Here is a 14,503-nt window from a genome sequence, read left to right on the forward strand (position 1 = left end):
TATCATCTTCATAGCAAAGCGACAGGATAATCTGTGTCATCAGCATAAGAGAACAGAGTAAAGCTGTGAGCCTGTACTGTATCAGCCAAACGGCGGACATAGATGTTAAACAATATGGGGCTCAAAGATTATCCCTTCGGAACGCTGAAGACTGCTGTTGTTCGGTGGATGCATAAGGCTTCGAGACAACTCGAAAAATGAGGTCCTCCAAAGAGGAATAAAACCAAAGCAAAGCTATGGCTTCAGTTCTGTTTTCAGCCAGACTTCTTAGGAGCACAGGGTGGGATTCAACATTAAAAGCAGCACAAATGCCAGAGGCTCTCCCACTCGGAAGAGCCGACAATATGGCGGCAAGCCATGTCCCATCCCTAGGTGTGGGGCGTTCTGCCCCGGGGTCAGGGCCGTGGCCAAGGATTGGCAGGTTCTGGGCTTGGTATTGGAAGCACTAAAGTGCTCCCAGTGTTGCGGCAGTCAATCCCACCACCTTATAAGCAGCCACGCATCGGTGAGCGGGTCTCTTTGCTCCTGCTCACTACTGCATGCACAATGTGGCAAAAATCCACCCGACTTCGCAGATGCCCCCCCACGACCCCTTCCAGGACCCCGTGCTGCACTGCTGGTGGCCCATCGCCACATGCTGCCCTGTGGGAGCCACATGGGCAGAGCTGGTTTCCCCTCCCACCATGCTCAGAGCAAGTGTCCTGGGAGGGGGTGTGCAGAGGTGCGTTGGTGAGAACGAGGGCACACGTATATTTTTTTTCATTCCTTTGCCAAAAATGGATCAGGATATCAGTTATATAGTGATGTTATGGCTAACACCTCCTTTTTTACTTTCTAGCATGCATTGTTTGTGTTTCTTTGATTTGTGTATTTAAGCAGGTTTGGTGGGTGAGTTCATGATTGGTGGGGATACTCTGGGTCTCTTTACAGCATCCTTTTATACCAAATTAACATCAGCATCACTGGGCCCTCCAAAGAGTGCTGGCAGCAAGTAGAAAGGAGGTTGCAGTGGTGCAAGGGGTTCTGAGATGTCGCTCACACGCGGTCCTTATCTATCAACCACCCATGCATGCGCAGCTGGTGCGAGCTAGCATCAGCCCTTGGGTGTAGGGGGTGCCCACGGTAGGTATTAGAAGGGCAGCCGGGCCCCCATTACAAGAGAGTGAAGGTGGGGTCCTCCCATAAGGAGGCACGATCATCACGACTGGGGAGATTTAAGAGGAAGGGTCACGGAGCTCACTCCGAAAAGTTATGTTTTTTATTACTACACAGGAACAAACTAGTTATGGTTAGGTAACTCCCAGGTACTAGAGTCTATGTTATGGCTAGGTATCACTTGTTAACAAGATGTAAATAAGGTGGTTACTGTGCAAAATAATGTGATGTCAAAATATTTTCAAGGATTAAAATAAAAACGCCTGGGGTCTTACAACCCCTAACCTAAAAAAGAGCTGGATCCCAGGCATTGTGTTTGACATGGATGGGTTGATGGTAAAGGATGGTAAGTACCAATGGGCCATCAATGAGTCCCTGGCCATAAGGATGAGAGCTGCAGTTTCCCCCCCTGACCAGAATCGATCTACAATTCTCTGTTACCCCCCAAAAAGAGTACACTGTAATACATCTGGTCCGAGAGCCCGATTGGGATGAATGAAGAAGGTTTAAGGATTCCAAATGTTCTGATTCTTGGTGATTAATTTGTTTTTCAATAACATGCGCAAAAGTAGACTGAAGCGAAGTTGGACTAAAATTTGCCAACTCATTTCCATTGAGAGAGGGCTTTCTTAACAAGGGACCACCATAGCATAAGAGGCATGTAGCGTCTATAAGAGAAGCAGAGGGTGTTTCTGTTCTTGCTTGCGCATAGCTCATTTACTTTAGGCGAGTTAGTAGGTGTTCTGGTTCACAATGCTAATGGAAACGAATGCTATTTTATTATATACTGACGTCTGGTTAAGGGTATTATGGGTAAAATGTGCGATAATCGCCATCTATTACCAACATATTTTAAAACTAGGCTTAGAGCTGTAATTTAACTAGTCCCAGGGCACTGTTTGTTTATTATTAGCTGAACTTCAAATTATGGGGCAGATTTACATTTCCTGGTGCATCCCTGCAAATCAGCAGGGATGCGCCAAGAAACGTGCGACACGCAGTGCCATCGTTGCGCCACCACAGATGCGCCGCATTTACAAAGTGGCGCGCCATGGCGCAAGGATAGGCAGATGCGTGTCGCATCTGCCGGCGTAAGGTTGGCGCAGTGCTGGAGTTGTGTCGCGGGCGCGACGCAACTCCAGCACTGTGCCAACCCGGCCTATCTTCCACATGGTGCATCACACCTTATGCCTGCTTCAAGCAGGCGCAAGGTTTTGATGCAGCGGGGTCGGAAAAGTGACTGAGTGAAATCTACTCTTCTAGATTGCACTCAGGCACTTTTCCGAGGCGTTCCTGCGCCGGAACACCCGCCCTGCGCCGGTACGCCCACATGAAACTTTGGCGCAGGTTTTATGTGGTGCAGGGCTTTACTCACGTTGTAAATCCCCTGCAGCATGGCGCTAGCTTTACACCGCCGCTGCGTCACAGAAGTGACGCAACTGCGGCGCAAAAGTGACGCACGGGGCTTGTAAATCTGCCCCTAGGTGCTTTTAACAAAAAGCGACCAACAGTATTAATTAAAGTGGAGATTTTCGATCACAATTTTTTCCATCTAAAGGTTTTCAACAAAAATCGTGTTAACAATTTCCTTTTATTAAAAAAAAACCCGATCCCTGAAGACTCAACTTTCCTGGCAGGCTTATCAAGACTCTACAGAAACACTTTCCAGAGTGACTTTTGCTTTTGCTCCATTTCCCCCCTCCCTAAGGTCCCAGCAATTCCATTTTGAAACATTCTGAAGTATATGTAAGTACCGTGCGCCACAAGGCAATACATGGAATAAAAAAATGAATTAAAGCCTTCTAATGCCATCATTAGTCAAAGGCTTCCTAAACAAACGTGCACTCTCGCCGACTTTGCACCCATGCACAATGCACTGCTGCAAAATGGAGACTAGCGGAGGGCAAAGGGTGCTGTTCATTTGCAAGGGTCCTTTCATGTCACTCTTAGTGGACTGGCACCCATAATGCCTGCTTTTTTCTCTCTTTCAGAACCAGTACAAGGCGGATCTGAACTGGATGAAAGGAGTTGGGTGGATGGCTGCGGGGTCCTTGACGGTGGAGCAGGCAAAGAAAGCGGGAGAACTCATTAGCGAGGTGAGACGTGCACGTGCTGCTGACAGCTCATTAAAGACTCGCCCGGCTGCATAATGTGCGGAAGGCTCCGCTGTGAACATTAACATACAGTGCACTGACAAAGTAAAGAGCGGGATGGGGCTGGCATTCACAGGTACACAAACACACACTCCGCCACTAACAAAAGCACCTGCTGTTATTTTGAGAGAATAGTCATTCACGGCGTTATCCTGACAGTCCCTGAGTCAAGAACGAGGGGGCAAAAGTATCAAGAACAGCGTTCAAAATTATCGCCGGTTTAGTGGCAGAAAACTGCCGCTAAAGCGGCGATAATGGGCTTGATAATATACCCTTGAGAATTCCAATAGAAGTTCATGTTCTGGGGTGAACATGGGCTTCTATTGGAATTCTCTGCGGCATATTATCAAGCCCATTATCGCCGCTTTAGCGGAAGTTTTCTGCCACTAAACCGGCGATAATTTTAACACCGTCCTTGATAATATGCCCCGAGATTCCTGCGATGGATGGCTGCATGAGTGCAGAGTCGATCCCGTTCTCTAGTTCGTAACCTGAGAGAGAAGTACCAGAGTACATGTACGCATATAGAGGCCAGCACACAGACACACCTGAACAACCGTGACACGTGATCGTCATGTAATATAGATACGGCACCACACACACACACTCACTCACAGTAAAAACCCACTCTAGAAGAACATGGACAAATGTACTTCGAGCCATGTGCGTGTATTTTAAAGCAACATATATCAAAATACAGAAAAGGCACACTCGTAAAACGAGGCAAGCTCTCACACACATTAATTGCCACATACCCTCAGATACATTTAGAGAGATAAACATACAAGTAATTAAAGTATGTAATTTACACAATTAAAAAATAAAGCATATTTTATCAGAGAAACACACCTAGCATAGAGGTCTGTGGCCATGGAAACAATCTATACAGACGGCACACACGACCAGAGAAATATGAACACAGAAACCCACATATGGGAACAGATACTGCGGCAAGGTTGACCCCTTTTTAATGTCTACCTGCAAACACTTGCAGACAATATTTGTTCCCAGACGCAGTACTACCTTTCTGATGACTATATCAATCTAGAAAGTACTTCAATATTTGTGACATACCCAAATGCACTTCTTGAATACGAGAGTGCATGGAGGAGACAAGCCCCAGGGTGAGAAATCTTTGGAACACCATCACTTTCAACTTCTTATTTTCTGTAAATCCATTTCAGTCCTGGCCCTCCTGTTTTAAGAGTCCCACTTGTCTCGTGTCCATCTCTGGCGTACCGGGTCAGGGATTCTGGGGAGCTTCTCACACGCCTCCTTTCCCAACTCTTATTGCATATCCTTATCCTGTTATCAAAACCTGTGTGCTGTAAAGTACTTCTTTAGTTTCCTTCCCTTTTCAGTGGAAAAGGTCTTATCTTTCTTTCACCACTAGTAGACTTTGATGCTGCCCAATTTTTTGTGATTCACTCCAGGTAAAACTTCTTAATCTAACAACATTCTTGATCTCATCCAATCCAGATTTTGTTGATTGATTACCAAAAGCCTGGTTTTGTTTGATCCCTGACGACCTTAGACTGCTGGTAGATCACAATGCTTTGCTGCCCTGATTTTGCTAGACAGACCAGTGGCTTTAAGCACAGTAGCACAACATCTTGCTGTTGTTTCTCTTTCAGGTCGTTCATTAGAACGCCTTAGCCTGGATCGCGGACTATCTTGAAGACCATGCCTAGGGCGTTCATCTTTTGCCTTTTTGCTCTGTCTTGAAGTTATTCCCTGAGGGCTCTTCCCTCAGGCATTCCCTGTGCAGCGTCTGTGTCTCCGACCCTTGCTCAAGTTATTTAGACCTTTGCTTTCTCCATGTTGATCTATGCTCACAACACTGACATCCTTATCTCTCTGGACGAGGCTTCATCAGGCGCTCACAGAAACTTCCAAAACTGTCTCACTGCAGTTGTATCCTGGATGAGTCTCAACTCTATAGCTCAGCACAGACAAAACAGGGGTTCTTGTCATGGATCGGAATACCTCTGGCTTGCCCTGAAGTAGGTGGTCATCTGATCCTGTTACACCACTCATTCCAGTTACTGCAGTCTGAAACTTGAGTTCATTTTATCAACCATTCTCTCTTGCTCTGGTCTCAGCAAAATCTCTAGTTCCTGTTTCTTGCATCTTACCTTCCTGTGTAAGATCGCTCCATTTCTCCCACTTGACCCTCCTCAGACAGTGGTCGAAGCAATGATTCTCTTGCTGCCCATGCCCAGCTTTTGTTTTTAGTGCATATCGAGACGGGTGAAGCTTGTTTTCTTTTCTTGCTTCCTAGTCCAGAAACTCTCTATCCAGCCGATCAACAGTCGCTTTTCAAGTTATTGAAAACTTTCCTGTTTGCGGCTTCAGCTTGATTCGTGGCGTTAATCATTACTAGCTAACACCACTAGCAGCAGGTTAACTTCTAGGCACTATGTAAGTTCATCAGAATAGAATAGAATTCTGTGCATGTGGATCTGCAATCTCAAGGACATGCATCAGGGTGTGAGGACCTCTGTCGTCTGGTCTCACAGCGCAGTGTGTGAGATGACATTCTTGACAAAACCTGCACAGGTTTTTAGTGCCTCATGCATAAGCTTCATGGGCATGTATAGTTCATCATGTCGTTTGCACTAATGCTGCATCTCTGTATTGAAAGTGAACCTTCCATGCCATACTGTTTTTTGGTCTGGTTATATTGCACTGGAGTGTCTGGGATTGCTTTGGAAATTGTACGTCAACTTTTGCTTTTCTTAAGGTACACTCATTTTGTCTCCTCTAGTTTTGCGTTCTTTTCAGCAAATGATGTCCACAAATACAATGAATGTGAATACATTGCTCTGTGCCAGGCATTGTAAACAGTTACTGTCATCCACTGGCAGTCATTTCTATCTGTGCTCCATCACAACAGGGAGCTGCATGACCTGCCCCTGGGTGACTAGTAATATGCTGTGTAATCCCACCATGCATCTTCAGTCATATGCCAGTCAATACCGCCATTTGATCTGGAACTACCCACATGCCAGTCAATGCCAAGGTGTATCCCAACCTTCTCCAAAGGTGATTCTGTGCCAATGAAGTGCCCGTCAATCTCCATATTCCGGTAAATCCCAAAATGTGCCCTAGGTATCCATCACATGCTGGTTAATCCTGCCATGTGTCAGCGAACCCCCATTGTTTGCGCACACGCGCTTGTAAAACTACCCATAATCCAAGTTCTGCCGCGGATATGGTCAGGTCCTTATATTGCACTTTGCAACCTTCTGCCCTGAACACTAGGCCGCTGTAGGAGAATGTAGTAAAGGTATCCTCACAGGTGATTGAGGGCGCAACACCTGGGGAGCAGTATCTTTATATCAATGTTTGGCTGCACACTGGCATGTACATCTCACATTTATTTAGAAATGTATTTGCATATCCAGACAAAGACGTATCCGGAGATACAGACACAGTGCACTGCAAAACTCGATACAAAAGTGTGCACAGAGAAACACACACACACCTCCATCGATACACACATGAATACAGAGAAAGAATAAACACACAGATAACCTGCAGATATCTATGGCCTCACATATATGCACAATCAAATATACGCAAATGGAGATGAACGTACATTAAGCAGCACATACAGACACATATAGGCAGAAACCTATGCACATTAACAGTGGCACAGGCATGAAAGCACACAAACATTAAAGAGAGAGACACACATACAGATCCAGCGGCACACATGCACTCATTCTTATGCACAACACACGGCAATATATGCACACTCATTAAGCTACACGTGCACATACATAGCTTGGCACATTGAAATGACAAATATCTAAGTAATAGCCTGCTATAGTGGAACATAATGAAGCACTTTCTGACACCAATTACTTCCACATTTCGAAAGGAAATAGCTTCAAAGAAGAACTGAGTGACGGGAACAATAACTGTATTGCCAGAATGCATTAATCACACTATTAATGGCCTGCACGATATTTCTCTGCTCTGTCCTGGAGGCGTAAAATGACAAGCAGCAACAGTTCAAATCTTGGCGTCTATTGTGGCTACCTGAGTGATCGTGGTGGGGCACTAAATCTCTCCTTCTTGCCTCAGTCTTCTTAGAACAGCAGGCCCTCCAATCCCCAGAATTCACGTTTCATTGTCTGGCTGCTTGCCTTTGCGTGTGTTTCCTTTTGCAAACCCTCTACTGCTCCAGGTTGTAATTCGAGGCATGGTAAGCAGCGCTCACTCCGACCCATCCCAATTCCCAGTGTTTCAAAATGTCTACTTGCAAGACATGTTCAGGTAGGCGTCATGAACGTGTATTTAGCATATGTGTTGTTGGTGGGAAGGAATATACCATAAGACTCCGTATAAGGTGTAAATCTGCTATGGTGCTCCGGAGGAGGTTTAGATATGTACTATGGCCACTTTTCCTGACTCTCCTTCAAATTGTAATAACTGCTGCCCGTGCCTGTCCGTGCCTGTCTGTGCCTGTCCATGCCTGTCCGTGTCCTTCTTCAGCCTCGCTGCTGTAGGACAGGTCATCTTCATGCTTCTAGTACAGACACACAATCCGAAATATATACACACATTCAAAGCAGCTAGGGAAACAGCCATACAAACAAAGGGATATGGACGGGCAAACAGGTAGGGTATGGACCTGCGAATAGCTGTATAGATGGATGGATAGATGAAAGGACAAATGGACAGATGAGTGGATGGATTGTGCTCCAGAAGAAAAATAGGAGGTGCAATAAAACAGCAGATGTGGTGGGTGAAGAGAAAGAAGGTAGGAAAAATGGAGGCGATTTGTGAATGAGATGATGAATTGTTGGATGGATGGACCTGTCAATGGATGGTTGGCTGGTTTTGGCTGTGCGGAAGGCGTATCAGTACTTGAATGGAAGGATGAGTGGGCTCATGGATGATTGCTGGATCACAAGTGGCTAGACGGATAGAGCGATGGATGGATAACGGATGGATAGATTGGCAGACAAATGGATGGATGAATAACTGGATAGATAAATGGATCAACAAATGGATGGATGAATAACTGGATAGATAAATGGATCAACAAATGGATGGATGGAGTGACTAAGCAGGCAGAAACTTGGTAGGCCGGTGGATGCCCTTGTGAACTGATGGACAAACACACAGACAGTACGGAAGGGTGGAAGGGTCTCTACAGATGAATATGGAGGTAGACAGACATCTTGTATTTAATCTAGTTTTCCAGTTTTGATGGCTGAGTTTCTACCTTTCCACATGTCTTGCAGTCTGAAAAGATGCATTAATGTTTAATGACATTTTGCAGATGAGCGCTGAAAACAAACAACACGTGTAACCGGCATACACACAGTGCGGAACAGGAAGGAAAACATCTTAATTATTACGTTCACAAATTCACTCTAATGTTCAGAAAACAACAGGGAGGGGTTTTTTTCTGTGTTTTCAAATGGCATGAAATATGGGCGTAAGTTTGTGAGCTTTCATCTCTTCCTGTTGCCTTCTCTGTTGAACAGACGAAGTACCGGCAGCACCCGTACGCTTTGAAGTTCACCAGCATTCAAGACACCCCCGAGATGATCCAGGCGAGAATTAGTTACAACCAGGCGGTGGATGTAAGTCACAACGCATGCTGCGTGCTTCATGATTACAAAGAAAAACGGCATTTTCTCTGTAGGCTCTTTGAAGAGCCTGACTGCCATGACTGGTGTATTGCATTTTCAAAAGCAGCTGCTGGATCTGTATGTTTAACCGCCACCCCCCCCCCCCCCCACCCCTGTTCAAAATAAGCACTCACATGGGGTGATATACCCACCCCTGTGATGGCAGCAGCCACCCTGCCTGCTTTAGGATTCTGTGCTATTTGCTTCCAGTTTGTTTCACGCTTTAAGGATTTCCTCTGGAGTCATTGACACTATCAATGGTGCAGCAGGGGCAGTGGCACAGGGGCTGGAGGGTTCCACTGAATCTTGATTGTTGCTGTAGTTTACTATCCAATTCCCTGTCAGAGAGACACGTTTCCTAGTTTGCACTAGGGCCCTGGCACACTTGATACACCACAGTGATGCTGGTATGTTCACATACCTTCCATCTCTGAACGCTCTCACCTCAGGGACGGACACCACAGCGGGCGGGATCAACTTAGGTCCAGGCTGGCTAGGTTCGAGCCAGATTTCCAGAATATTCATATAAGATATCTTTACATTAAATGAATCAAACATGAACTAATTTCCATATCTGACATCGATTTGGTGCTCATGGAGTTAGGTTGAACAGGTCACTTTGGCTAGGACCCCAGTGGTTCACTACTGGAAACTCTATGGTTGAGAAACTGAGGGGAAGTCTCAATAGCTTTGGCTGGCCACTAGGGGTCAGTGTCATAGCACCCTGTACCTGGTAAGGCTATCATTCTGACCTACCTGGATTACTCTACATTAAGTCCCTCCACCCCAGATTTAGCAGTACCGGAGGTACCGTTAACTCCTCGGAGAGGGGGGATTATCGATTTAGAGGGGTGCCTCTGAGAAATTAGGAATTACCTGGGGATTTAGTAACTCTGGGTACAATTCCTCCTGGGTTCTCCATTCCCCCCCCCCCCCCCCCCCCCCCAGAATATCACCCAGAGGCTGCTTTCAGAAGCAGAAATCTCTGGGTGAAACTAAACATGGTGTTTTTGCAGATCAGTTACAGCTGCCATCAAAATTAAGAGACCACTGCAGTGAGGGCCTAATAGTGTGCAATTCCTTTTGCTACTGCATCCAGCAGACGAGGAATGTCTCACTCACATAGATCAAAGGATCAATGACTGGCAGAGAACCCCACCCCCCCTTGTAAATCGGTGCCTAGTTTTTGTGGTTGCTGCTTCTAACCAGCTGGTCGTGTGTCCTCCTGACTATGTGCAGTAGTGGTTCCATGACCTGAAAGTAGAGAACAAAGGCCTACTTTGTGTATCTTCGTTGTGCGCAGAGCTTTGTTAGGTGATGTGCAGCACCATGATTTTAGTAGAAGCCATTCTACTAAATGCCATGAATTGTCAGAATGTGGAAGGCCAGCTGTAGAACCCATCTTCAGTTCCTATAGCTATGACGATGCAGGAAAGGATCAGATTTGCACTCCACCCACTATATACGAGCCAAGAATTGAGTGCCTCAATAGCATTTGTGGATTATTTAATGTTTACCAGAGTGGTAATGCAAACCGCATCCCTTCCTGCGTTGCTTGTGCATCGATTCCTTACAGCTCTATGCTCATTGGCTAAAAATGGTCACCGGTTTATTCACGGTGAGCTAAGGATGCCCCTTTCACGTCGGTGTGTTTTACCCTTCTCTCTGCCAACGAATCACCATACAGCAGGAAGCCTAAGCCCAAAGCACTATGCTGTGCTTAAAAACATATAGGATTTTGACGCACTGCTGTTTGGTTTCTATTGCTTTATAGACTTACCAAAATTCCTTAGCAAAGGGTTAGTAAAACGGTGTAAATCACAAAGTTTGAGTTTCTGCGGTGGAAACATTATGATTGTTTTGATGCTTCAGGTTATGTAACCCTCAAATCTGCTTGCATGCAAGCTTTTCCAACCCTGGCATCATTTAAGGATAACGTGATGTATAGATTTATGGTCTAAAATCCACATACAGTGGCAACGTATGTCTTAGCCCTGACTGACATCTACACAGTGTGCGAATCCCACACATGTCCTACTCCTTCCACATATTAAAAAACTTCTGAATAACTTCGCGGCATGTGGTTGTAAGTGCAGCAAATACATTCCTGAACATTACCCCTAACATGTACTACTTTGTGGATGTTGACCACATTTTCTACGTATGTTCATGGCCAATTGACTGACATTTCCCTGGGTATGCCAAACTTTTCATGTTTAGGGGGAACTGTGATGTGCAGAGTCTACTTATACATTGACTATAATATGCGACCCTCTCACCCACTTGCTCTTATAGAGCGCCTTTATTTTCTGACTCATACCTAACTTACACAGTCATACATGATAGCGCTTTTTTTGGTGCACATCTGTTTTGGACCACCAAAAAGCTATCACAATCGCCATCACAGCACCTCTGTGAGGTGCACTTGGACCATGCACGCCATGTAAAAAGTGGAAGACAGGAGGTAGTGTGTGTCACTAGACCTTGTGTATATGCAAGAAATCGCTAGTTGCCAGAAAGCATTCCAAAAGCAGCATTCAACACCCCCAGTGCCCCGACCTAACACGTACTGCATTGAACTTACGCACTCTATCTCTCTTTACAGCGTAAGTACAAGGAGCAAGGCGAGAGCGCAAAGCATCATTACACGTCAACTGCAGACCTACCAGAGCTTCAACAGGCAAAACTAAACGCTTCCAACATAAGCGAGGTAAGTTGTGTCAAGGGAACAGTTTTCTGTCTTCACCAAGTCCACATTGAACCCTAAAATACTGGAAGCAGCTTTCCAGAGTTTTGAATTCGGTTTCTGCACCTTCTACGTGTGCCAGTGACTTCTGCAGAACCACAAAGCACATTGCGGCCACTTCTAGTGCTCCCACCTCTGTGACCATTCCTTGCACCCAGCCGTCCTTATAATGGGGCACCTCGCGGAACTGTGACACGCAAACACATTAGGGTGAGTGGTGAGTCCCACTCTCTGTGCTGTGGAGCGGGTCCTTTCTGTAAACTAAAGCAGTACATGGAGCAGACTCAGAGAAACACACACTCCCTACATAATCCAACCCACTGGCAAAAAAAAGATTCGTTTGGAGAGGACAGTGATACCACTTAAGAACCAAACTAATGCTTGTAGCATGGAAACACAAAAACACTCTCAAGCACAGAACATATAGCAAGAGTAGGAGCGCAGGGTGTCGGTTAATGGAAGTGTTAGACTGTTGAATGTAGATTTAAAAAGTTGATAAAAATACATTATTTTGGAAGGTTATCATCAGCTACTACTACTGTAAGTCAAGCATATCAATATTTCAGTGTATAGCTTCCACATGTGTTTTTTAAGTAAAAGTCTGAGGGATGACGACCAGCAAGATGCTGACTGCGATCCCATAGGTGCGCTTCAGGTCTGCATCTGATGATGCTGTAGCGTTGATCGTGCTCTCTGCTGTGCTGCGTTGGGCGCATTGTGCCTCTGGCCTCCTTCTTCTGATAAAGGCGTCGCCAAGCTTTTCAGTCACGTTGAATCTCTATGGGGAGGGTGCTGTGGTATAAGTCAGTTCCAAAGTGATCCTTTTGTTTTGAAACAGATTCGCTACAAGGAATCCTGGACTAAGCTGAAAGATGGTGGCTATAAACTGAAGCTTGATGCCATACCCTTCCAAGCAGCCAAGGCTTCCGGAGAGATTGTTAGTGACGTAAGTATCCTGCGACTGATGCTTGATAGGTTCTCAGGTCTACGGACTATGTGAAACCGACATGAATTAACCCAGTACAGATTAACTGCCAGACGGTGGTAAACATCTACTTTTGGTTTGATCCTTCACTGGTTGACAGTAAACACTCATAGTGCGCTCACAGGTGCAACTCGCCCCCCCCACTGAAACAACTCCCAATGAGATAGCCATTTGCAATAATGTGGTTTAACCAAGGGCGTAGCCTTTTATTCACATAGTCACATTGCTTCAGTGAGGAATGGAATCATTGTTATGAGAATACAGTAAGATTGGCCATACATTGTTATACAGAACGTAAGCTTTAGCAAAATAGCTCAACGATCGTACACGCATTAAAAACTGTTTCCTCCACCCAATACAGTGCAACACTTCAGAATGCACTTTTAAAATAAGTTCAAGGCATTATTGTTCCGAGAATACAGTACATGAGATCAGCGAAACATCTCAACGATTGTGTGCAAGCAATAAAAACAGTTGGCAACACTTTGGAATGCAAAAAGTGCCAGCCGGCCCCTTTTCCATATCCTTCGCCCAAGCCCTCGACACAGGGCATCTGGGCATAACTTGGCAACAACTTCCCCTCCATTACACAGAGGTATGGGAAATACCCGTAGTTCCACATACCAGGGCACCGCATAGCGCTTCGTCCCTGCCGGGGTACCTGTCATCAGACCAAACCCCCAAAAGTTCCACTATGGGCCTCCCAGGTAGGGCTGAAAGGTCCAGGACCTCCAGCAGATCAGTCGCCCCTCCTGCCTGCTCGGTGCCCGCACAAAACCACCCCTCCAAGGGGTAAATTCAGTATATCGGTCCAAAATTTGGGTAGTCCCTCTTTCTGCTGCAATAAATTCCGCCAATTCCTCCTCATTATCTGTCAAATACCGATATGCCCTTTGTGTTGAGTCCCTGTCCCTGCTTGCAGACCATACAACAAAATATGAATTGAAGTGCAAACATCATTTGCACCCAATTTCAGATTTACATCATGATTCAGAATGTTTACAGCACAATGAGCTAATTTAAAATCTTTGAGGTTTCCATCCACAACTCCAGAAATGCTTCTATTTACAGCTATAGTATATCGAGAGTAAATACACCATAAACCACTTGCAAGGAAAGGGCCCTACAGAATGTACACATTTGAAAACTACCAACATACAGTATTAGCACCAATTACAATCAATTTCCCAGTTAGCTCAGTTCCGTCTGGTGCAGAACGCTAGGCCATGCAGCCCCTGTGGTGTTGGGGGAGCCCCTGCCATTCAGATGCCCCTAAAACCTTGAGATGGGTCCCCGTTCAGCTCAAGGCCAGTGTATAGCTGTGATATATGGGAGACTCTCCACATTCTGTGCAGGAGAGATATTTTTCGTTACACAACTGAGTTCAGAGCAGAAAAGGAAGGCCAACAGTGGGTGAGTACTTCTCAGGTAAAACACAAAAGAGGTGCATGATGTCTCAAGAAAATCCACTTAAACACTCTGTTGAGAGCCTAAAACAATTTTTTTTTTTTTAAACAATTTTTATTTATAAACAAAGCGAAATCGGTACATAGCTATGTCAGAGCAATATTCGGGCATAAAAGGATTATTGACAAAAGCAAAATTAAAACAATGAAATATAGAGTCAACCAACCAGTAGTCTCCGTGAACCATGGTGGATACAATAATGAGAAAAGATGAGTCAAATTTCTACATAAATCAAGTTTCTAGTAGTAGTCATATGATACTATTTTCACAAAGAATACAAATAGGGTCCTAGCTGACGTCATGAGAACAGCCATAACTGTAACAAAACACAAGCAGTGTTTGGCTG

At 45.3% G+C, this 14,503-nt stretch overlaps 1 protein-coding gene across 1 annotated transcript in view; it reads left to right on the forward strand.

Annotated features, from left to right (window-relative positions):
* NRAP (nebulin related anchoring protein) overlaps positions 1-14,503 on the forward strand; it is a 289,660-nt gene that overhangs the window by 185,014 nt on the left and 90,143 nt on the right. Inside the window, exons 25-28 of the mRNA XM_085603355.1 lie at positions 3,147-3,251; positions 8,813-8,911; positions 11,565-11,669; positions 12,544-12,651. Coding sequence (XP_085459481.1) covers positions 3,147-3,251; positions 8,813-8,911; positions 11,565-11,669; positions 12,544-12,651 — 417 coding nt within the window. The remainder of the gene's footprint in view (positions 1-3,146; positions 3,252-8,812; positions 8,912-11,564; positions 11,670-12,543; positions 12,652-14,503) is intronic.

The sequence above is a fragment of the Triturus cristatus genome, chromosome 1_2 (assembly GCF_964204655.1).
Source record: "Triturus cristatus chromosome 1_2, aTriCri1.1, whole genome shotgun sequence".
NCBI lineage: Eukaryota > Metazoa > Chordata > Amphibia > Caudata > Salamandridae > Triturus > Triturus cristatus.